Source organism: Schistocerca piceifrons, chromosome 1, assembly GCF_021461385.2.
Source record: "Schistocerca piceifrons isolate TAMUIC-IGC-003096 chromosome 1, iqSchPice1.1, whole genome shotgun sequence".
Lineage (NCBI taxonomy): Eukaryota > Metazoa > Arthropoda > Insecta > Orthoptera > Acrididae > Schistocerca > Schistocerca piceifrons.
The window spans coordinates 799,169,298-799,195,009 of NC_060138.1; the positions used below are offsets into that span (position 1 = coordinate 799,169,298).

Below are 25,712 nucleotides of genomic sequence, written 5' to 3' on the forward strand. Positions count from 1 at the left end.
ATTGTGTCAGTACAGCGGCCAACAATCCGTGTTTTGAAAGTGTCGCGCTGTAGCGGCACGGAGTAAAATACATGGTGTATCAAAAAGAATCATCCGATTATAAGAAAATCGTAACTATTATCTTATTTGAGATATGTGAGTGAACAACGTACTGTTGGAAAGAGCAGACTCTCGAGTTTTACATGGTTTCCGCTAGATAGCAGCAGTGTGCTCCCACTTCAGTTCTAGTAAAAATGGTGTCGGGACAACAAAGTGTTTCGTGTTCTACATTTTGCATAGTGCGGGTCAGTAATGACTGCTCAGTGTGACTTTCGTACTAGGTATGGTGTGGATCCTCCTACAACACAGAAGATTTGACGGTGGGGTGAACAACTCCGAGAAACAGATTGTGTGTGTAAAGGTAAAAAAAGAAAAAAAGTCCCCGAGTGTCTGACACAGACGTCGATCGCATCCGCCGTAGTTTCACAAGGATTTCGCAGAAATCCGTTCGCCGTGCAGCTAGACGGCTCAACATGCCCCCGAATCCGTCTGGTGTGTGTTGCGTCGGCATTTACACATGAAACCATACATCTGGAAATGCGGGAATTTTTAAATCAAAAGATTACTGAACGATGAATCGGTCGCACTGGACAAATGATCCAGCCTTACATTACTGGCCTACAAGGTCACCGGACCTGACTGTATGTGATTATTTCTTGTGGAGTTTTATAAAAGTCTCTGTTTATGTGCCTCCGTTACCGACGACAGTGAATGAAGTGAGACATCGCATAACAGCAGCTGTGGAAGCTGTAACTCAAGACATGCTCGCTGCTGTGTGGGAACAATTTGTATGCCGCGTTCATATACGCTGTGCATTTCCAGGGGGCCATATTGAAAACCTTTGAAAAGCTATGGAAAAACGTTTTGAGTTTGCCGTACATCAAATCAAAATTCATTGTATATGTTTACTAGTTTCAGAAATATAGACGTGTCACGTCGGATGATTCTTCTTGTTACACCCTCGTAATGAAATGTAGGGACGTGCGTCATTTATAGACACGATAAACAGTTAACTGCGGTGCAATGTGCGTATTCAATTACAGTACTTCTGCCGGAGTTAAGATGCACTACGTAGCGATAAAACAGACACACAAAAATTTAAAATACTAATGACCACGAGTGAGTGAAGTGTAAATCGGAACAAACACTAATTCCCTTCCTTGCAGGCTACAAAAGTATTAGTTGTGTGAACTGATTAAGCTTGTTCGTTTTTTCATGCAGTTTGATGGTACGAGGAGCTCCAGAGAAAACTGCAGCTGTTCCTGCCTTCCTTTCTCGCAGCCGCATCACACCTGCAACAGCGGATGGCGCGTTCCGGTTCGGCATGTGCGTGAGCTGTCGACCATCGACCGCCACATAGCAATATAAAACAAGAATGAAGACTGTAAATCTGCCGAAAGCATTACAAATTTGCTATACAAACTTTTCAATCAGACTTCCGAGTTTATCCAGATACATTATAAACCAACTAATCTTTCAAATATATGACAACTTCTGTTCAAAGTACTGGACTGAATTGATGATCTTCAATGAATTTTGTAAATTTCGTTAAAGTTACGGTATATTGATAATTTTTACTTATGGACCGTCTGACAGCAACTGAATAAAACACAATTTTAGTGCCATACGCGTTTCGCCTTTATTTTCTGCAAGGCATCATCAGTGGCAGGTTGCGTGGACAATTTCTTACATATTACGCTCCTGTTGCATTTTTGGTGGTGTTCTTCTTTTTATGAACGCCAATTTGCGGTTTTTTCCGCATTCCACAGCACTATGCACCGAACGCTTGTTTTAATGCAATGTTTTGGTTTCTGTTGCCGACAGTCAAAATAGTTTTTCAATTAATTTTCATAAGTCTTAGAAACACTCCCATATACAGGGTGGTCGGAAATTTCCGTTACAGCCGGCCGGAGTGGCCGTGCGGTTCTAAGCGCTACAGTCTGGAGCCGAGCGACCGCTACGGTCGTAGGTTCGAATTCTGCCTCGGGCATGGATTTGTGTGATGTCCTTAGGTTAGTTAGGTTTAATTAGTTCTAAGTTCTAGGCGACTGGCGACTGATGACCTCAGAAGTTAAGTTGCATAGTGCTCAGAGCCATTTGAACCATTTTCCCGTTGCAGACTTCTAGGACCTGTAGAGGGGAGTGAGTACATCGTACACTCCTGGAAATGGAAAAAAGAACACATTGACAATGGTGTGTCAGACCCACCATACTTGCTCCGGACACTGCGAGAGGACTGTACAAGCAATGATCACACGCACGGCACAGCGGACACACCAGGAACCGCGGTGTTGGCCGTCGAATGGCGCTAGCTGCGCAGCATTTGTGCACCGCCGCCGTCAGTGTCAGCCAGTTTGCCGTGGCATACGGAGCTCCATCGCAGTCTTTAACACTGGTAGCATGCCGCGACAACGTGGACGTGAACCGTATGTGCAGTTGACGGACTTTGAGCGAGGGCGTATAGTGGGCATGCGGGAGGCCGGGTGGACGTACCGCCGAATTGCTCAACATGTTGGGCGTGAGGTCTCCACAGTACATCGATGTTGTCGCCAGTGGTCGGCGGAAGGTGCACGTGCCCGTCGACCTGGGACCGGACCGCAGCGACGCACGGATGCACGCCAAGACCGTAGGATCCTACGCAGTGCCGTAGGGGACCGCACCGCCACTTCCCAGCAAATTAGGGACACTGTTGCTCCTGGGGTATCGGCGAGGACCATTCGCAACCGTCTCCATGAAGCTGGGCTACGGTCCCGCACACCGTTAGGCCGTCTTCAAAATGGTTCAAATGGCTCTGAGCACTATGGGACTTAACATCTATGGTCATCAGTCCCCTAGAACTTAGATCTACTTAACCTAACTAACCTAAGGACAGCACACATCACCCAGCCATCACAAGGCAGAGAAAATCTCAGACCCCGCCGGGAATCGAACCCGGGAACCCGGGCGTGGGAAGCGAGAATGCTACCGCACGACCACGAGATGCGGGCAGGCCGTCTTCCGCTCACGCCCCATCATCGTGCAGCCCGCCTCCAGTGGTGTCGCGACAGGCGTGAATGGAGGGACGAATGGAGACGTGTCGTCTTCAGCGATGAGAGTCGCTTCTGCCTTGGTGCCAATGATGGTCGTATGCGTGTTTGGCGCCGTGCAGGTGAGCGCCACAATCAGGACTGCATACGACCGAGGCACACAGGGCCAACACCCGGCATCATGGTGTGGGGAGCGATCTCCTACACTGGCCGTACACCATTGGTGATCGTCGAGGGGACACTGAATAGTGCACGGTACATCCAAACCGTCATCGAACCCATCGTTCTACCATTCCTAGACCGGCAAGGGAACTTGCTGTTCCAACAGGACAATGCACGTCCGCATGTATCCCGTGCCACCCAACGTGCTCTAGAAGGTGTAAGTCAACTACCCTGGCCAGCAAGATCTCCGGATCTGTCCCCCATTGAGCATGTTTGGGACTGGATGAAGCGTCGTCTCACGCGGTCTGCACGTCCAGCACGAACGCTGGTCCAACTGAGGCGCCAGGTGGAAATGGCATGGCAAGCCGTTCCACAGGACTACATCCAGCATCTCTACGATCGTCTCCATGGGAGAATAGCAGCCTGCATTGCTGCGAAAGGTGGATATACACTGTACTAGTGCCGACATTGTGCATGCTCTGTTGCCTGTGTCTATGTGCCTGTGGTTCTGTCAGTGTGATCATGTGATGTATCTGACCCCAGGAATGTGTCAATAAAGTTTCCCCTTCCTGGGACAATGAATTCACGGTGTTCTTATTTCATATTCCAGGAGTGTATTTTGAGTAGGAACCCATGTCCGGAAAAGTCATCCAACGAGACTACAGAGCGTCAAAGTTATAGGCGCGGGCGTCTGTAAATGTACTTATACACGGGGTTGAGGCGTAGCGCCGTATACCGATCCTGCCTTGTAGGCGGTTAAGTGGGAGATGTGTCTCAAAGATGGATAGTGACAGATGGTGACACGAGACTGGACGCGCACGTGGTTTATGTATCAGCCAATAGAGGACAACATTGGATAGGGGGACTGTGATTTTAGTTTCGATTGTGCCCACTAGAGTGCACTAGAGTAATAGAATGTTTTTCATAAACTGTTCTAGTATTTTCATAAAGTGTTATTACGTCTTTTTGTGTATGTAAAATGTTATAAATGTGTTTTAGCAGTATGAATGATGCGTGAGTACGGTTTAAGGTTAATATGAAGATGATTGTTTATTTTGTGGCGGCGTTCGTAGCGACAAACAATTCGCTGTAGAAACGGCTTACGAAGTCACCGCCACACTTTTAATAGCGGGCCGACCGGTCCGCTGGAACAGTGAACAGAAAGATGAAAACCCAAACACTCTGATTAAATAAAAGTCGGTACTTATCTTTATTACGAAGATACAGAAATACTGTAGTGAACTCCGTGTCTACAGAAATCTGTCTAGTTCGAGTCGGAGCGGCTAGGTCAGCGTCGGCTGACGACAAACAACAACTCTGCTGCGATGAACACACAACTGACTAGCAAGTACACAATTCGGTGGCGAGTATACAACTGAGCGGCGAATACAGAACTCTCCTAGCGCTCGCGACTCCAGCGCTTAAGAAGCCAGAAGCCAGCGCTGGCGCGCGCAGACTTGCGGCGATTTCCTGTCTCGCTGGCGCTGCTTATGCGGACGGCGTCCGAACTTTGATGCTGCCAACCTTTTGGCAGCGGGCTCGGGTGGCATTACTGGCTAGGATATAACAGTTTAACTAGTTATGTAGTAGGATTTAGTGTGGGAACATTTCGAAGAAGTATGGATGTGGACAAAGGGGATTTTTGTAGAATAGATTTGTAATGTAAGTTTATGGTAAAGGGAAAGTTAATTTAGGTATAAATAACAATAGTAAATAACTTTATGTATAAACAAAAATTCAGCATATTAGATAATAACGTCGGTAAAAAGTGCAGTCGTTAGGTTTACTATTTTGCGATTGGTTGTTGATGAAAAGCGTGGACTGACGCGGGAGAATGTTGTTTTGCTATTGGCTGTTGAGTATTCTAGAGAAGAGTCGAAGCCTAGCCATGAAACAGTTCGGACGTGTGTAGTAGTAGTCCCGATGGAAATGATAAGTTGCCGGATCTAGCAGTGTTTCATACATCAAAAGTGTGGTAAAGTGACGGCATAATTATTCCGGTGGGCGTGTAGAAATTTCGGAATTTTTAAGTGAATTTTGTGACGAGAAAAGACATATATTCCGCGTGGCGTATTGAGCACGTCGGTGGCTAAAGACTGTGACTGCATTTGGCACCGACAGACTTAATATTTGGCGAGCATTCCCAATCAAAAACAATCAGTATTTTTGTAGCTATTACGTTTTCGGGAAATGCAACACCATAAACTTGCCAACGTGAGTGAAAGCGATTGTGAGTGACTGTGTCAAGACTAGCACGGGCTTGGCAGTGATACTTGTTCACCTAAGTTTCAGAATATATTAACTGAGGACAAAATTTCCAACCTTTCATTTCGTGTGAAAACTTTCTCCTGAAACGTAGATTTGTGACTTTAATTGCAGCCTGGTTCACGTCAAAGTACAGTAGGTTTCACTCGGCTTCCCTACTGATGATATGCTCAATGTTCACAGGGGTAGGTGCAGGTTCGTCGTAATGGGACGGAAAGAACCGCGCCGCCGCAGGGTGATTCCGTGATGATGTTACAGACTTTCTAGGATGATGGAGAACGATAAATTTATTAATTTGAAGTATGCATCTCTGTACCGGAAACGAACGAGTCGAAAGTTATAAACGAAAACGGTTCCGATACCTCTGACTGTTGAGTACATGTACCGGTTCTTGTGTTGCGAATAGTGTAGGGTTGGTAACTTTCAGCGGTGGTAGTGTGGACAAAAACGAGAAAAAATGTTCAATAAACGTGGGCTCTAAAGTGCGTACTTTAACAGCTATGAACACTTGCTCAGTAGAGGAGATGTGTTTCACATTAGCGAAGGTGAACTAATGGTCATAGCTCCTCAGGTTGCTATTCAAAATACGATGTACTCACTCCCCTCTACAAGTCCTAGAAGTCTGTAACGGGAATTTCCGACCACCCTGTCTATATATATATTTGCGAAAGAATACAGCAACAGACTATTTTGTTTGCTCACCACGTCAGGTGACGTAATCTGAAGGCTGCGGGGTGGTTTTAATCCTGGGTTTTCCACTGTCCCGTAACCCAAACGGGGGAACAAGGACAAATATAGTCCTGGCAAGTCTACGAAGTATTTTCCGGACTACATCTACCTTGACAACACATCACAGTAAAATACCCCATTAGTAAACACAGCAATGATCTGCAATGATCAAAAAGCTGTTTTAGACTAAATGAAATTCAAAATTTACGTGAACTTGCAACGTCAAGTAATGGAAAACCTGTAATTCCAATTCAGTGTACTCATACATGAAAACTACTGCGACTATATCTAATATACGAAATGAACTTGTGCCAATTCGACGTACGTGCCCTGTTAAGCCATAACATTTCATGTAAATGTCTTAAAAAGTCCAGGGAGCTGCGATCCGTCCCCTGGCGTATTTTTCCCTATGAATATACTTGTAAAAGGGACTTAATATTTTTCTATAATGTGTGAAAAACATTGACATTTTTTCATGCAAAGTGCATCGAGTGAAAAGGACAAACACTGTAAGCACGATTTATTACCCTCGTAGACAGTGATTAAAGAAGACAGTATATGCTCTGTTAATTTTCATTTGACTGATAAAAGAGAAGGCATTGTACCTTTTCGAGTAGTATCGCTGACCTTGCTAGACATACTCTTCCAACGTTCCATATTAAGAAGCCTGTAACAAGTGTAATAATTGTTAATTTATCCAAATCGTTTTCAGAATACAAAATTTAATTTGTTACTATTGACGCCATCTTTTATTTATAGAAGAACTGTGTCCTTTCCTGCAGTTATTAAAAGTTTTATTAGTTACGATCTTACCCTATTGTTGTCCGCCATTACGGTCTTTACAACTATTTTTGGTAATTACGGCTCTTCTAGCCCAAATATTATTGAGCATTCTTATTCATTTTATGCATTTAGGAAAGTACCGGTAGTAAAGCATCTCCGTTATTCTTTCCATTTTCTGACGCAAAATTTTGCCGTACTGTGCCACTAATGTCGAGTATGTTATTTTTCACATACGCGCCATTACAGAGAAAGCTATAGCTAAATATGCTCCCAGCGTGTTACTAATAAATACACATACAGTGGTCCATTGATAGTGACCGGGAAAACTATCTCACGAAATAAGCATCAAACGAAAAAACTACAAAGAGCGAAACTCGTCTAGCTTGAAGGGGGAAACCAGATGGCGCTCTGGTTGGCGTGCTAGATGGTGCTGCCATAGGTCAAACGAATATCAACTGCGTTTTTTTTAATAGGAACCCCCATTTTTATTACATATTCGTGTAGTATGTAAAGAAATATGAATGTTTTAGTTGGACCACTTTTTTCGCGTTGTGATAGATGGCGCTGTAACAGTCACAAACGTATAAGTACGTGGTATCACGTAACATTCCGCCAGTGCTGACGGTATTTGCTTCGTGATACATTACCCGTGTTAAAATGGACCGTTTTCTAATTGTGGAAAAGGTCGGTATCGTGTTGATGTATGGATATTGTGCTCAAAATGCGCAACGGGCATGTGCTATGTATGCTGCTCCGTATCCTGGACGACATCATCCAAGTGTCCGGACCGTTCTCCGGATAGTCACGTTATTTAAGGAAACAGGAAGTGTTCAGCCACATGTGAAACGTCAACCACGACCTGCAACAAATGATGATGCCCAAGGAGGTGTTTTAGGTGCTGTCGCGGCTAATCCGCACATCAGTAGCAGACAAATTGCGCGAGAATCGGGAATCTCAGAAACGTCGGTGTTGGGAATGCTACATCAACATCGATTGCACCTGTACCATATTTCTACGCACCAGGAATTGCATGGTGACGACTTTGAATGTCGTGTACAGTTCTTCCACTGGGCACAAGAGAAGTTACGGGACGATGACAGATTTTTTGCACGCGTTCTATTTAGCGACGAAGCGTCATTTTCCATAAGCGGTAACGTAAATCGGCATAATATGCACTATGGGGCAACAGAAAATCCACGATGGCTGTGACAAGTGGGACATCAGCGACCTTGACGGGTTAATGTATGGTGCGGCATTATGGGAGAAAGGATAATTGGCCCTCATTTTATCGATAGCAATCTAAATGGTGTAATGTGTGCTGATTTCCTACGTAATATTCTACCGATGTTACTACAAGATGTTTCACTGCATGACAGAATGGCGATGTACTTTCAACATGATGGATGTCCGGAACATAGCTCGCGTACGGTTGAAGCGGTATTGAATAGCATATTTCATGACAGGTGGATTGGTCGTCGAAGCACCATGGCCCACACATTTATCGGATCTGACGTCCCCGGATTTCTTTCTGTGGGGAAAGTTGAAGGATATTTGCTATTGTGATCTACCGACAACGCCTGACCACATGCGTCAGCACATTGTCAATGCATGTGCGAATATTTCTGAAGGCGAACTACTCGCTGTTGAGAGGAATGTCGTTACACGTATTGCCAAATGCATTGAGGTTGACGGACATCATTTTCAGCATTTATTGCATTAATGTGGTATTTACAGGTAATCACGCTGTAACAATATGCGTTCTCAGAAATGATAAGTTCGCAAAGGTACATGTATCACATTGAAACAATAAAATGTTCAAACGTACCTACAATCTGTATTTCAATTTAAAAAACCTACCCGTTACCAACTGTACGTCTAAAATTGTGAGCCATATGTTTGTGACTATTATAGCGCCTTCTATCACAAAGCGAAAAAAGTGGTCCATCTAAAACATTCATATTTCTTTGCGTACTACACGAATGTGTAATAAAAATATGGGGGTTCCTATTTAAAAAAAAAACGCAGTTGATATCCGTTTGACCTATGGCAGTGCACCGAGCGAGGTGGTGCAGCGGCTAGCACACTGGACTCGCATTCGGGAGGACGACGGTTCAATCCCATGACCGGCCATCCTGATATAGGTTTTCTGTAATTTCCCTAAATCGCTACAGGCAAATGCCGGGATGGTTCATTCGACAGGGCACGGCCGACTTCCTTTCCTATTCCGATGAGACTGATGTCCTCGCTGTCTGGTCTCCTCCCCCAAAACAACTCCCAACCTATGGCAGCGCCATCTAGCGGGCCAGCCATAGCGTCATCTGGTTTCCCCCATCAAGGTAGACAAGTTTCATTCATTGTAGTTTTTCGTCTGACGCTGAGATATTTGGCCCAGTCACGATCAATGGACCACCCTGCATTGTGAGTGAATTAGCATATCTGAGGCATGTGCAATCATTTAGCAGGATTTATGCCGACCGAAAGTAGATGCCTGCTGCAGTGTGCAGCCACTTGGTGGCACTGAAGGGCACTTCTAGTTGAGTTGAACCGTGCACGTCCTTTATCAAATCCGTACGTATTTCGCCTGCAAGACAATTACGTCATGCGAGTCGCACATGCGAAAAAGCACCTTAAAACACGCTCAACTGAAGATGCGCTGACGACCCTGATGCTAAGTTTCACAGAGTCTAGAGGACCAATAGCTGGTAGATGTAAGTGGCATATCTTTCGGATTGCAGCATCTGTGCTACGTTTAACAGCATTCAAAGAAAAATGATCAATAAATCTGCAAGGTGTTGAAAGTTATGGTTTCATGTGCTCTTGTGCTGTTACACAGAAGCTGCCACTGGTTACGTCTGCCTCGAAAAGAACGTTTAGAGAACTGTGTACTCTGTCTTAAGTTATTGGAATTACCAGACAAGTTTTCCGAAATACCCAGGTATCACAAAAATTTGTAGTTTCAATTACACACCGCACTACGAATCTCTCTAAAACACGTTGTTCAGAATGTGATTTATTATGCTACAGTGGCGACTTCGATGTATAAATGTTTTGTCAGTGTGGTTACGATCACATAATGGTTAATTTATGTGGTGAAAGTAGATGTTTCTATTACATGATGAATGGATAAAATTTGTATGTGAGTGAGAAAGTATTATTTAATTAATGAAAAGTAGATTTGCGGTTTCACAATAGTTCACTTTAGTCTAAAAATGATGTGTATTAATGCACTACTGGCAGTAGGTATATTCAGGTAGGCTACTAGTAATCAGATTCTAGTACTGGAAACTTCACTGCTCTTGAATACTTGCCCAGTGGATTTGAGAAAGGACATAGCACGATTTCTGGTGACAGTGACAGATTCGGTGTAGCCTTTAATAAAGAAAATCATCTGCATTACAGTGTCTTTTAGTGCACTCGCACGAAGTATACCTCCAAAATTTGATACAGAATAAATTAAAAGTTTCTTAGTATTTGGGCTGCAAGAGTGAAAATAATAACTTTTAAATCAATGTTTATGGCATGGTAAATAAAATCCAATGTATCACACAAAATCTCTGAAACTCAGAATGCGGTATAGGCCTAATCATTGGAAAGATGTGATTGCCAGATGTCAGATATCACAGTCACTTGTGGTTTTACTTGAGCCAGAACTGCATTTTTTATGTATCAGATTTTTTAAAAGAGCTCAAATACTCCTCTAGGCAAGCATTAGAAATCCATTTTGCTGAATTTGGAGCTGCGTAGACATACACTATGTGATCAAAAGTATCTGGACACCTGGCTGAAAATGACTTACAAGTCCGTGGCACCCTCCATCAGTAATGCTGGAATTCAATATGGTGTTGGCCCACCCTTAGCCTTGATCACAGCTTCCACTCTCGCCAGCATACGTTCAGTCAGGTGCTGGAAGGTTTCTTGGGGAATTGCACCCCATTCTTCACGGAGTGCTGCACTGAGGAGGGGTATCGATGTCGGTCAGTGAGACCTGGCATGAAGTCGGCGTTTCAGAACATCCCAAAGGTGTTCTATAGGATTCAGGTCAGGGGCCCTCTGCTGTTTCTTTCCGCCACCTTGCCGATCGGTTCGGTACGCGAGCGCACCGAGCAGTCTTATTTCCGAAACAGAGCCCCAACATTATTCAGTAAGCATTTCGAAAGCGATGCCGAAATGTCCTAGCTAACCGAAGCGCTGTTGTCAGTTCCCCATCGCGCCAACCAATAAAAAGCAATCTGCCTCAGACCCGCGCATGCGCACTGCAGCGGTACAGCGGCACGAACTCGAAGCGGCTACCAGGCATGCCATTCTTCACAGTACTGAAAAGTGTGGTCAGAATACGTAATACTGTTCAAATTTCGCTGACCACGGGCTTCCATTAACGCATGATAACGATAGAATATTGACTGTGTTCTGGTAACTGTCATAAATGTCACATTATGTCATTTTATTCTCAATCACATCGACGTCTTGTTTTGGATTTTACGTTCCGGAATATGAGTTAGGAATGGAGTGTAGTACCACATTGTACAAATACATCTATAGAAACACACCAAAAATTCATTTTTTCTGTTTTCCATCGTTCCTTAGTCGCTTCAAAATTCATGTAGGTACGTTCCGTGTATGCAACTAATTGAAGGCAGTTTGTTTATAGCCATACGCATTTCGCTTCCTTTATTCGTGATGGTACTTCACAAATAAAAGAAGAGAAACGCATGTAGGAATAAACTACCATCAATTAGTTGCATAGATGGAACACATCGCCACGGACCCGAAAAACTGTTTAAGAGAGTGTCAAAGAATAAGAAAATGCATAGAATGTGGTTGTAACTCGCTCCGAAAGATCCAGATGGTGAAGTAGCCTTCTTCCCTATATGATACATCAACGATTTGCTTCATAAAAACAAAATTTTAAAAATTGCCTTTTGGAGAGCTTGTGGCATGTGCAGCATTAGAAGTTCGCTATAGTTTATAACATGCATCTAATGAATCATAATGTTTCATACATTATGGTATAGTCTGAAAATATTGTAGCAGGAACCTTTCATCTCTGTCTACTGTTGTTAACGATTCGATCGCAGGTAAGTACCTGTGACAAACTAGAGTACAAAGACGATTGCTGCTAGTTTCATTTGCAGTAATTTACGTTGTGCTCTTAGTTTCCTGCCTGACCACACTCTCGGAAATCGCTATGTATAACGAAAAAAGTGGTGAATTATTTGTGACAAGAAGAGGTATAAATGTCACTGCCAGTTGTTTCACGCACTGTCATTTCATCTTTCATTACTTAAACATATGGAAGTCACGAAATCGGAGATACTCGTTACTAAGAAAGTCCGCTCTTATGTGTAAATTACAACGAATATTTCAGAAAAATGCTTAACTTTGACGATTAACGAAGTCTCAGAATGTGTCGCAGACACTAAGAGGGGAAAAAAATACTTTCACATCCAGCAGAATACAAATCTCACCCTTCACCACGGCAGTTCGTCGCTCTACCAACTTCGCTACTACAACCCACATGCACAGGGCGCTTTATTTCATGTAACTCCATTTGAGAGACGCAGGCTGACTTCGTTGCCGAATGATGCGGGCGTAAGCCGTAAATGCATGAAATTTTAGGTTTCCTCTATCAGACTTTGCAAATTTCCTTTGCATTGTTACTTAAAAGCTTTAAACACTTTTCGGTAATTAATAAGTAAACTATTTACGGAAAAGATTACACGAAGTCACTAGTAATTTCAGCGAACACTCTTGAAATATATGTAAGCAGAGCCGATGTCTTGATATTTAATGATTTTTCAACTCTTAATTGCATAAAAATTACAGGTGTTTTGAGAGAATATTGACCGAAAACGTTTTTTTTATTTGATGTTGTAATCTTTCACAGTAACAATCTAGCCTAACCATATTTCTAACAAAGGAAAATAGTCTGTTATGAACTCACTTTCCAAATGGACGCGTCCTGTGGTGATTCTTCAGTAACACAATCACTAAATCCAAAGGTAAAACCGCTAAATATGTTTAAAGTAGCAAATTATAAGTGTAAATAAAGCACAGCTAACCGAATGACAGGGCCACACCGAAATCCAAAACCTTTCGGTACAGTTGTCAAAAAATCGGCGGGAGTACCGTTCGGTAACAGATCTCACAAGTTTAATGAATAGGAAATTCGGATAAAGAACCGAAAATGACATTACTACCGAGACTAACCTACTGCACCGATCGGTATGAGCGAAATAGAATAGGACTCCTGAATTCTGTGCAGGCCATTCCATTACAGGGATGTTACTGTCGTGTAACCACTCCGTCACAGGCCGTGCATTATGAACAGGTGCTCGATTGTGTTGAAAGATGCAATTGCCATCCCCGAATTGCTCTTCAACAGCGGGAAGCAAGGAAGTGCTTAAAACATTAATGTAGGCCTGTGGTGTGATAGTGCCACGCAAAACAACGAGTGCAAGCCTCCTCCATGAAAAACACCACCACACCATAACACCCCCGCCTCCGATTTTTCTGTTGGCACTTTACACGCTGGCAGATGACGTTCACCGGCCATTCGCCATACCCACACCCTGCCATCGGATCGCCACACTGTGTACCGTGATTTGTCACACCACACAACGTTTTTCCACTGTTCAGTCGTTCAATGTTTACGCTCCTTACATCAAGCGAGGCGTCGTTTGGCATTTACTGGCGTGATGTGTGGCTTATGAGCAGCCGCTCGACCAGGAAATCCAATTTTTCTCACCTTTTGCCTAACTGCCATAGTACTTGCAGTGGATCCTGATGCAGTTTGGAATTCCTGTGTAATGGTCTGGATAGATTACAACCCTCTTCAACTGTCGGCAGTCTCTGTCAGTCAACAGACGAGGTCAGCCTGTATGCTTTTGTGCTGTACGTGTCCCTTCACGTTTCCACTTCACTACCACATCGGAAACAGTAGGCCTAGGGATGTTTAGGAGTGTGGAAATCTCGCGTACAGACGTATAACACAAATGACTCCCAATCATCTGACCACGTTCGAGGTCCGTGAGTTTTGCGGAGCGCCCCATTCTTCTCTGTCACGATGTCTAATGACTTGCGAGGTCGCTGATGTGAAGTACATGGCAGTAGGTGGCACCACAATGCACCTAATACGAAAAATGCATGTTTTTGATGTCTCCAGATATTATTCATCACATAATGTACGTCAGTTAACCGTTAATGATTGTCACTCAGCATACGTGTGGAAGACAATCACGGAGTCTGGAATAAGATACTCTGAACATATACAGCACTGTAAAATGGAAAAACGTACGTGCACCACATTTGCAAACCACTTCATGGAACAGAATAACCAGCCACTGGTATAAAAACGCCGGTAAGCAGTAACAATAATTTGTAGACAGCCTGTGTCCATCTACTACAACCCAAGAAAATCCACTACAGCAACGTTAACATAAGATACACAACCCCTGTCACTTGAATAAATTATTTTTCGTGGTTATAATCTACACCTGAAAAATCCTACTTGTGGTTTCCAATAAAACTGCGATTTCAGTCCATACATTCCGAGCTATATCGCTATTATGATATTTTTCATCCTCAGGATGCCACAAACTACTCCTCTGGTTAGACTTATCTGTTTCCACAGGGCGTGTTTCGTGTCGTGTCGGCCATTATCACTATAAAAAACAAACGGATTTGAACTTCACAGATTGTCATCGGAAATATGTACGTTCTGGCTATGAAATCGGCTGTATTGTGACCGCGCACGCGTTTGCGTATGGATTTGGGAATATCGGCCGTCTTCGGACGATGTCGGTCGTCGGCGGAATCCACCGATGTCGGTGCCATTGTGACCGCAGCCTAGTGAAAAGAACGCATGTATCTACGTATGGGCGTTCTCTTACCCACACGTTGCTTCATTGCGCAAGCAGTCTGCTATGGTCATTCTATGCTTCAGAGTTTGTGCTCCATTTATTGTGATGCTGAAAAAATTAAATAGAATAAAAAAACAAAGGCCACTTTGGGTAAAAAGTTATCTCGATAATAGAGTTAAGAGAAATAGGAAGTGACGAAACGTTTTGTTTCTAAATTTTAGGAGGAGGTCACAGTGAGGTTTTAGATTTTCTGCTTGGTGAACTGCAGACTACAGTGATAATACTGTACATAACATTTCGTTACCTGATAACCAGAGACTTATACCCCAGTTTGAACTATATATTTCATATTTAAAGACAAAGCATTTCAGCAATTATACCTGGAACTGAGAAATACGTAAGGGAGTTTCCTAGTCGGAAAGTGAAAGTTAATTAATTTTCAGTGAGTCACTTGCATTTTATTTTATAAAATAGTTATTTAAACTTTAACCACGAAAGATTAGTGTAGATTAAATTCCTCGGACTCCACAAATTCGTGAATGTTATAGACGCCAGAAGCCACTAGAATGGAAGTTGTGTTTTACAATTTTGTGTATTTTGAATCATCAGAGTCCTTCGTATCATTGTCTAGTAGTTTGTTAAGAAGCTACACAAACTCTACAATTGTTTTGTTCAGATGTCAGGCTTCTCTGTTGTGCTACTAAGTCGCAGAAGCACGAATATTCGTCAATAGTTTTCATATACATTTATCATGTATTTGTAGGCTTCTTCTTCTTCTCTGTTTTCCTGCTTCTAGATGCGGTGTCCTATTCTTTATGGTTTATGATACGATGTATATTATCGGAGACTTTTTTTTTTATCTAATAACAGACTAGACAGTCAGGACGTCAAACTCCAAATTTTTATGCAAGTAATCTTTTGAAGCGGCATTCCATATCCTATGACTTCTCTGAGTAATCATGTACAAATTTCAGCTTGCTTTTTATGAGTCAGCAGACTTTATTGCACATAAATCGCCTTATAGTATAACCACAACTCACGACATAACAAAACACACATCGCCAAAGCTGCCTGTCGGGTGCTAAACAGTGCGCGAGATTCCCACCGAACTCGGGAAGCAATGCGTCTTTACGCACCGCCTCCGTTTCATTTCAAAGAACTAACGCATACACAAATGAGCGTGCCCAATTTGCTCTGTTAGAAATTTAAACGCATGCGCAAAGTTGAACGGAAAAAAGCCATCGTGCGGACGCACTTTACAGTTTTTATAATAGTATACATCAGTCTTCATTAACGTTTATTGTCGTCGATAGCATATGTCACTTAATTCACTACAGAAAACCATAGTTAAATATATGACGTATTACATGAAAACAGGATACACATTGTCAAATTCAGAGAAAATTAAATAGAGATAATTAGATATTTCCTTATTTTGGCTTGGATGCTTCCGGCGAGGCTTAAAGGTCGCGGCACTTAACAACTTGTTGCTGTAAAAATCGATATGAAGCTATCGATCATTCGCTCATAAACAACCTTCGTTACAAATAAGGAAGAGAGTATTACAGAGTATTTCAATTAACGAGGGTTAATTGCAACTAGTTAATATAAGACGCATAAATGAGTTCCCATAATAAGTAATTATTATATCTAAGATTATGTTTTCTATAATGTTGCGTTAATCCAAATAATTTAGACTCAAAAAATATTTCTTCAATACAATTGCGACAAAATTTATGATGTTTATGTATACGGTTTCCGATCGAGCAATCGATCTTCAGTGTGTCGAGATATTGTATTCGATTGTATCGAAAGGTGGCCTGACTGGTGTGGTATTTGGAAGCGTTTGTGTGTTTGACCTGCTGATCATGAAAGTGGAGTCTTCATGCGTATGTTGTATAAGGTTCTAATAAATTTAATAGCCGTAGCCACGTTGCTTATTCTGTTGTATGGGTTAATAACATCGGAACTACAAGTTAACAGAAAAACAGTGTCTCGCGAAAACAGGACGCTGTCACTCGTCGGACTTAACAAGAAACATGAAACAAAGGCGCGAATTTCTAATGTCACTTCAGGGACAAGAGCGGACAAACGGACTAGTGAAGCAGAACCTATCAATGTATGGTGCACATTTACCAAAGTTCAAAGTAATTATCAGATGAAAATGAAATTCAAAACGTTTCTGCTCTCAATGTTGGAGCACTCTTCTGTCGGAATTAATCTGCACGTAATAACTGACAGTTCCAGTAGGAGTAGTGGAGAGGATGTGATACATAGTGTTCAGAACACGAATAAGAAATATTTTACGGTAATTTTTCACTTCATGTTAAATATGTTCTTTATAATAGTGTAATAACGACTGCTGACAAAACATTTCGTTTCAGGTGTCATATTATGATATAGATGAAGCTACAGATCGTGTGTCTGACATTGTTGCTGCTATGCAGCCACATTTCAGCTCACAGCCGGGATCTTACTATAGCGATGCATTATTCTTTTTGTCACTTGGTTTGCACAGAATAGCTGAACAACAAGAGCGTGCTATTATGTTTGATATTGATACCAAATTTCTAGCTGATGTAGCAGACTTATTCAGGGAATTTGACAGGTGAGACCCTAAAATGTCGTTTTGAAATAATGTAAGGAACCTTCCCATTGAGCTGAAGGAAGTAATGTTTCAGTTTGGCATATTGCTACTTGTTAGTGCTTAGCTTTATCAGAACAATTTGTCTTGAAAGGAAAGTTCTGTGCAATGGAATGTGAATTCACAGTTTTGGCAGAAAAACTGTATTGGGGATGGCACCAGAATTGACACCAGTTTATCATCATGTGCTGCACTCATACAGACGAAAGCATAAAGGAACGTTATTTGGTGATCCTCCTTCCCGGGGCGGATTTCCTGGTGTGAACAGTGGTGTAGTACTTCTCCATCTGAAACAAATGCGTAAATCGGAGGAGTACCATAGGCTACTCCAGTCACAGTCTGTCACACAGCTTGCTTCAAAATACAATTTCAAGGTAAGCTGTCCAACATCATGACGAGTAGGAGGTGGACAATTTGATAAGGACCTGCTATTAACAAAAACTGAAGGCCAGTCTCTTATATTAGAATCTCCCAACCACATTTGGAATTACTCCTTTTACATGTTCAATGTAGCATTGAAAGATGTGTTTTCATGAACAAAAGGGATGTGCTGATAATAAATCTTCCAACAGTGTACCGATGTTTAATGCTTGCTGTAATTTTGTGTAAGATATGGTGATAATGCAGATATCAACAAATAGTTTTAAATGAAAGTATTGGAATAACAGTTTGTGGAAATTTAATATAAAATGTTATACAATTTTTTTTCATAACCAGGGCTTTTTTCACTTAAAAATCAATGTGTTTTTTTTATTAATTTTCTACCTTAATCTTGTGTTATGAAGTGCTTTCTTATGTAATAATCAGTCTCATTGGCATTTTCGTTGGCATTCTGTCAATTATTTGTGGAGGGGCAAATCAGGTCACCATACCATAATGAGCAGTGCAATCTTCAGCCTTAAATTCAAAACCTGTGACAAGTTACTCACTGATCTGAAACATGAAATTGTAAAGAAGGTGAAGAGCTCATCAAAGTGGAGACTATTTTTCAAATGTAGGGTGGGGAGTAGTATATTTGAAAGAAACAACCCACTACTGACCTGTAGGTCAATATCTCCTTGCTATATTCCCTATTTCCACAGGCATACCATTTGAAACAAATTGTCTTCGTATAACTTTGTCATTGGCTAATCTGAGTTTTTGTACCTGCCTCAAGAACATGCTTAAAGTTCCAAGACTAAATACTATATGTAACTACTGTTCATCAACTGCCGTAAGAAGCTAACAGTGTCATAAAAAAATTGATTTGTTCCAGGAACAGCAGCAGTCAGTCCTCTTCAGATTACTCCACATCTTCTTGAAATGATGTTTGCTGACTGGAGAAAATCCAATTTATCATATCAACTGAGTGTCACTGAAAACTACTAATATAAATAAGCATGCGTACATCTTTGCTGATGACATGTTTTATGTGACACTACTCAGAACGCATTGTTCTCTGTGCAAAGGGCACAGATAGGCCAGTGGTGCAGAGGAGACACTGATTCATGTTTTTATTTTGTTTTTGGTGGTACATGGGTGCAGTAGGTTTGTTTCGGGTCAACCCAAGTTTGCGATGCTACCTATCTGCTTTGATCTGTGACATAACTGTGTGGTTGACATGGTAGTCGAGGAGTTTATTTGAAATGGAGGGTGTGTTGGGAGTATGTAGTCGTGTTCCCTAGTGTGGGATGTTTGTTTCAAAATTGTGTGTAACTAATGTTATTCTTTGGATTGTGTGGATAGTATTTGAGAGGATAATATTGGAAGTACAAATTATTGAGGCCTTCTTAGCCACTTGTTGAGAAACAATCTGTTGGCTTCTGTCTTGGGTAATTTGACCATCTTTGTTTGATGATTTTTCTGTCCATTGTTTGGTGTCTTCTCAAATGTTTTGCCGCCACACATCTGTCAAGCCAGTGCCTAAGGGCCTTTGCCTGGTCATTACTGCTGTAGTTCTCCCCTTGCTACCTGCAGTGGTCATTTACTGCAGCACGGGAATCCCAACGGCCATGAGGCAAGTGGTTGGGAGCAGGGGTTGTGTAAGGATGGATGAGGATAATATGTAGTTTTGGTGGGCAGCAGAATACCCTTGTAGGAGGGTTGGGAAGGATAGTGGGTAGGACATCTCATTTCAGGGCATGACGGGAGGCTGTTGAAACCCTTGCGGAAAATGTAATTCAGTTGCTCCAGTCCTAGGTGGTTCTGAGTCAAGAGAGGAATGCTCCTCTGTGGCCAAACGGTGGGATTTTGGGAGGTGTTGGTTGACAAGAAAGATAAGGCACAGGAGATCTGTTTCTGTGCAAGGTTGTGAGATTAATTACGATCTGTAAAGGCCTCAATGAGACCATTGGTATATTTCGAGAGGAACAGCTTATCACTAAAGATCTGATGGCCATGTTTAGGCATTTCAGGAGTTCGGCTTTTACCGGTAACGTAAGAAACATGGGACAAATAGCATAAAGAACATGGTGATTGTAACATGTCACTGTTTTCACTGTTTTTTTTTTAGTCCACCTGCTGAAATAAAGCAGTGCTCTGAAAGCTAGCAGGTTTTCTTGCTGTCTATCGATGACTCATACAGCCTCAAAAGAAATTCTAGTGGAGCAACACATGAAATTGGTTCCCAACTGAATGAACACCTGTTGAATATCAGAATCTTCCCTGTTGACATTTTTCTCAGTTAGAGATTATTATCGACCAGTTCACAGAATTTGCTGGAACACAATAATATAATGTAATTAAATGGATGTTGCAATGAAGTTTATACATGTTTGAAAGATCACAGAAAATCTAGTCATCTATATTATCTAAAGAATTAAGTGCATACTCAATATTTGTGTAAATAGCCATTTCAATACCAAACCACTTTCAAATCCAAACTATGACTTTGATAATTCTATTGGTAGTCAGATGCCTAAGAAGCCTCTTATGTATTAGGTTTTCTAAAGTTTGGAGTATGCAGACAAGTGACTCACTGGAAGTTTGTTTCTTTAGCCTCTTTCTTATACAGTGGCTTAACATAAGCATATTTCAACATCTCAGGAAAGGTACTACTACTATTCAGAATGACTCTTATATTCTGTGGATATTTTATCATGATCACTAGATGTTTTTAACAGTTTTATGATAGAGAAATTACTTCTAGTCATATTTGTGTTACTAAAGATGTTTGTGAATGCACAGCAGAATTTACACAACTTGATGACCCTGCCTTATCAGTAACATAAAGTTGTCTTCATTGTTTTAAATATGTTACCAATGTACCGTTTACTCTTAAAACTATCTCTCTCTCTCTCTCTCTCTCTCTCTTTCGAAGCATTAATCCCAACGTGCGGTGTCTGCTGTTATGGTCAACTGGATGTGGTGTGTGTTTTAAGGGGTGGCCGGATGCCCTTCCTGTCGCCACTATTCTTAAAGCTGTCTGCTGTTCTGTATTCTCTTTTTTAATAAAATCTGTTTAGAAATCACTACCATCCACTATTTCTCTGTTTAGCATTAATAGGTCAACAGGGCTTTAAAGTAGTTTTAACCTGTTCATACATTTCTTGCTTATGTTCAGTTTATAGATGCTGTTATAAAAACTTTGGGAAGAAGTTCAACATCTGTCACATGTGCTTTCAAATGCTACTCTAACAAAATTTAATAATATCAACTTTATTAAATGTGTTCAGAATTACAGACAAAATATGGCTAATCATTACTCACCTTCAGGAGGTGACATTATAAATAGGCCCTACTGTCAATAGAGACACACAAAAGTAGAAAAACCTGTCCTGTCTTCTGGAATGGTTAGTGGTTGAGGAAGGTTGGAAAGGAGGAGCATATAGGAGAAAAAGGAGAATTTCTCTTTCTCTGCCTATTCTTTGCAGATGGGTGTATCACTGCTGAAAAACATCTTTAAGGTGCTGCAACCTGTTTTTCTGTATACTTCTTTGACTGGATCTTGGTTCATCCTGCAATAATTGGCGAACAGTGGTAGTACATCTAACATTTCTAGCAACATCTGTGTTTTTATTGACTTTCCTAGCACAAATAGAACAAACTTTGGTTTCAAAGGTAACTGTAAACCTCAACATCAGCTAACACAATTTGTAGTTATATAATGTAAGAACATTGCATGAAAGTCCTCAGTCACACATGGGAGTGGCACTAAATGAAGGATAACATGGTACAATACTAGAGAAGGGAAGTTGCTACTCACCATATAGCAGAGATGCTGAGTCGCGATTCACACAAGAAAAAGATTCACACAATTATAGCTTTCGGCCATTAAGGCCTTTGTCGGCAGTACACATACATACACACACGCCCCCCCCCCCCCCCCCCCACACACACACACGCAAATGCAACATGCACACACATCTGCAGTCTCAGAGAGCTGAAACCACACTGCCACTGGTACATAGTTTTACACACTTTTCAGGCGCATCAGTCTGCCCTTTGCCCTGCCCACTGGATTGTTTTAAACAGTTGTATTAAAGCAACAGAGTTGTTATCCATAGCGGTGGGTAAAATTAAGTATATGGAATAAAACATTCTTTATTAACAAGTATTTCAAACAAAATGAAATTCATTTGAAGTTGGTAAGAGTGCGCAGGGTCTGTCATTGTAAGATGTGCATCATATGGTAGAGGAGGAATCAAAGATCAAGAAATAGCTGAGAATAAACATTTTAAAAGAACAAGCAAAACAGGTTTTTAGGAGGGACATTATAAAAAAATATTTGGAAATTATGGCTCCCTTGTTTGCACAAGCAGTAATCTAAAATGCATGCAGTTGAAAACTACTGAATTTTTCTCCTCCATCATAATACTAATTTGTTGTTGCGTATAAAACAGATTCATCAGTACACGCCAGTAACCAACGCGCAGTTGAAACAGTGGACATAATCTGGTTAGTCAGCAATAAAAGTGGTTAAATCAGTTTCATTAGAAAGAAAGATTTAATCTCTCAAGTTTTCAACACACTCTAGGTGTTTCCTTAAAGACCAACCTGAAGGGATACATAGCAAAACAAGAGAATATTATTCTAATCAGTTTATCACACTGGATGCCAAAATTCATGTGAATATATCTGGTGTGTTGGAGCAAGAGGTATTTTTTTTTTTTTTTAGCCACTGTACCTGCCAATAAGTGTTTCAGTTAGTGGGAAAAATTGGAAGATGCATTAATAACTGCATTTTCGTTTACATGAAAATGCCAATGATCACACACACATTTCACGCACCTATGAAGAATCACTTTAGGGCTCGTACAAAGGCATTGGAGATACTGAGATAAATTATTAGCCTTTGACAAAATTATAATGACAAACCAAAGTATTTTTTGAAATTTTTTGTTATTAGAGGCATAACTTTTCAAGACAATACATATATAAAACCTATAATGGTATCACATTCACAAGAGCAGATTTTTTATTCATTTCAGAATTTAGAAACTGAAATGTGTAAAGTGTTAAACATTAGCTATTTATTTTGTATGTACATTACTTCACACAGTTTCAAGTAATTGTTGATTTTGCAGTGTGTTTCACTTTCCAGGGACACTTGGGGGACCAGGACTTCGTTACTCTCCTTGCCTGGGAAAGACCGGAGTTCGTGAAAATATTACCTTGCAACTGGAACAGGCAGCTGTGCACCTGGTGGAGAGATCATGGATATCGTGATGTCTTTGACCAGTTTTTTGAGTGTTCAGGTCCCATATACCTCTACCATGGAAACTGCAACACACCAATCCCTGCCTAGTCAGATGATTCAAATGATGATTTCATGAGTTACCGGAATATTATTATCATTGACCTAGTCTTATTATTTGTAGATATTAGTTTTGTCTGAACACATCACTATTATGTAACTATGATACCAGGATTTTTCACAACAAATCAAAGTAGATCATGCTTTAACAGCATTTGTGAAAGAAAGCAAGTCAGTCTCTCTCTCTCTCTCTCTCTCTCTCTCTCTCTCTCTCTCTCCCCCTCCCTCTCTCTCTCTCTCTCTCTCTCTCTCTCTCTCTCTCTCTCTCTCTCTCTCTCTCTCTCTCTCTCCCCCCCCCCCCCTCTCTCTCTGATAATCTCCTCCTGACCTCCTGATGGCGTATTTTCAGATGGAAAGGGGGGGGGGTGCTCTCCTAGCATCAACAGTAGACAATATGACTTAGAGTAATAAGGAAAGCCATTTTGTCTATGATGCTTGAAGTTCATCAGTTCATATCTAGTTAATTTAAATGAAGTGGTTTTTTCTGAAGTTACTGCTGTACTGCTTGAACGCAAGCTGATTGACCAACTGATCATCAGAATTAAGTTTGTAAGTTTATGGGCCTGTTGTAGTACCAAGTCAGCTGTGTATCAGGCACTCAAATATGTCAAAATATGTGATATTAGAAATTAAAAAGCATATCTCAGTCATGTAAATACTTAATTTTATAAGATGTACTTCATTAAATAGTGTTGATTCAGTAGTAAAACATATTAACAGGAGTAAGATTCTCATTTTTGTTCACTCCTGTGATACATTAAGTGTTGTTTCATATGGACTTCAAAATTTTTTTTATTTACAAAAACTGAAAGTAGTCATAATGTGTAAGTTTACTATGTGAACAGAATCTCTTGAAAGTAGTTAATTATTTTTGTAGTTTTCATCATTTATACCTCAGACGCTAGTCTCGTAAGTTTCAAAATAAAGTCTTCCCGTGTACTGTACATGCTGTGCAAACACTTGAAATAACATTTTTCTGGTTTACATTGTAAGAAAACAGTGAATTTTTATGTAATAGTATTTGACCATACATAATACAAATTTGATATCAACTGGTTTAACATTGCTGCAAAACTTTGAGGCTATTATGTACCTGCTGTGATTCAAATAAACTTGCATATACATTCAAATAAGCTTACTTATGAGAAAGCGATGAAGGCTGCCATACTACTTTGATTTTGTCCTTTCTGGCGAGTACCTTCTCACTGTACTGCAGAGCTTTTGCATCATAGACCTATTCAATTCCCATGTGCAGCACAGGAAGTACAATCATTTGATACCTTTGTATAAGGAGGCTTAAGGCCAAATATACCTAATTCTATCTACATCTTTAGCTGTATGTCCACAAGCCACTGTATAGAGCATGGCGGAGGATACATTGCACGAGTATGATCAGTTTTCTGTCATATTCCATTCGTGTACTGAGCAAGGGGAAACATGGTTTGTGTGTGTCTATAAATGCCCTAATCTCTCTTATTTTATTCTCGTGGCCCCTAAGAGATATATATAATGGTCACAGTGTGTTGTCAGACAGTCTTCTCCAAATACAGATAATGCAAATATAATCAACAGTATTTCGTGAGAACTACATTGTCCTTCTTCTAAGGATTCCCATTTAATTTAATCATAGTTCCACATCTCTGTATTGACTTCATGCCTATTTTCTTGCCTATTTGACAAGGACTTCAAATTTTAGAACAGTACTCTAAAATTTGTTGCATTGGTGTCTTGTATGTGATTTCTTGACAGATGCACTGCATTTTCAAAGAACCCTTCCAACAAATATGTTTTCAATTCACCCTTTCTAATACTGATTTCACATTATTGGCCCATTTCATATCACTGCTTTGTACCACCACCCCATTTCTATGATGTTGCATGACCAAGATGTTCGCCTCAGTCTTGTAATGTGCTACGATCAGATTATTTCCCTTTGTTATAAGCAGCATCTTACATTTAACTACATCCAGATAGAGTAGCCATTCATTACACGAAAATGGAAATTTTGGCTGAGTCTTCCTTCATTTTCTTATGATCATTCTGTACACCTTAGCTTTGTCAGCAAATGATCTGATAATGCTGCTGACTTTCCTGATAAATCACTTGTGTATACTAAAAGCAGTGTAGTGTAACATCACTTTGGTAAAGTGATAATACCCATTGTCTACCTAACTGACTAATGATGGTCATGACAGTTGACCGTAATTTTATTAGTTAAATAATTTAGGTTCTCAAACTTTTTAGAACTTACTGTTTGTGCATGTAAACTCGTACAGATGAGTGCAGCGCATCTGCAGGGTTGGAGAGTGGTTGCAGTTTTACCAAGATATGGGTTACTTGTTGGACATTGTTATTCCATGCTACAGCATCCTAGCTTGAAGGAGCGTAGCGAGTAAGGAGCCCTGGGGCAATGAGGATTCTCATTGTCTGCAACATACGAGATGTTAGCATTCTTTGTACCTCAAGCTGTC

The 25,712-nt window shown here is 41.0% G+C and overlaps 1 protein-coding gene across 1 annotated transcript; it reads left to right on the plus strand.

Moving 5' to 3' along the window:
* Positions 1-16,683: 16,683 nt before the first annotated feature.
* Positions 16,684-23,495, plus strand: LOC124789622 (xyloside xylosyltransferase 1). The gene is made up of 4 exons (XM_047257044.1): positions 16,684-17,171; positions 17,248-17,471; positions 17,635-17,881; positions 23,029-23,495. The coding sequence occupies exons 1-4, from the start codon at positions 16,749-16,751 to the stop codon at positions 23,230-23,232; spliced, it is 1,098 nt and encodes a 365-aa protein (XP_047113000.1). The 5' UTR covers positions 16,684-16,748; the 3' UTR covers positions 23,233-23,495.
* The last annotated feature ends 2,217 nt before the right edge of the window (positions 23,496-25,712 follow it).

Coding starts and splice junctions, on each gene's coding strand:
- LOC124789622 (XM_047257044.1), top strand. CDS start 16,749: ATGCGTATGTTGTATAAGGTTCTAATAAATTTAATAGCCGTAGCCACG. Junction 17,172..17,247: donor CGAATAAGAAATATTTTACG/GTAATTTTTCAC, acceptor ATTTCGTTTCAG/GTGTCATATTATGATATAGA. Junction 17,882..23,028: donor CTTCAAAATACAATTTCAAG/GTAAGCTGTCCA, acceptor TTCACTTTCCAG/GGACACTTGGGGGACCAGGA.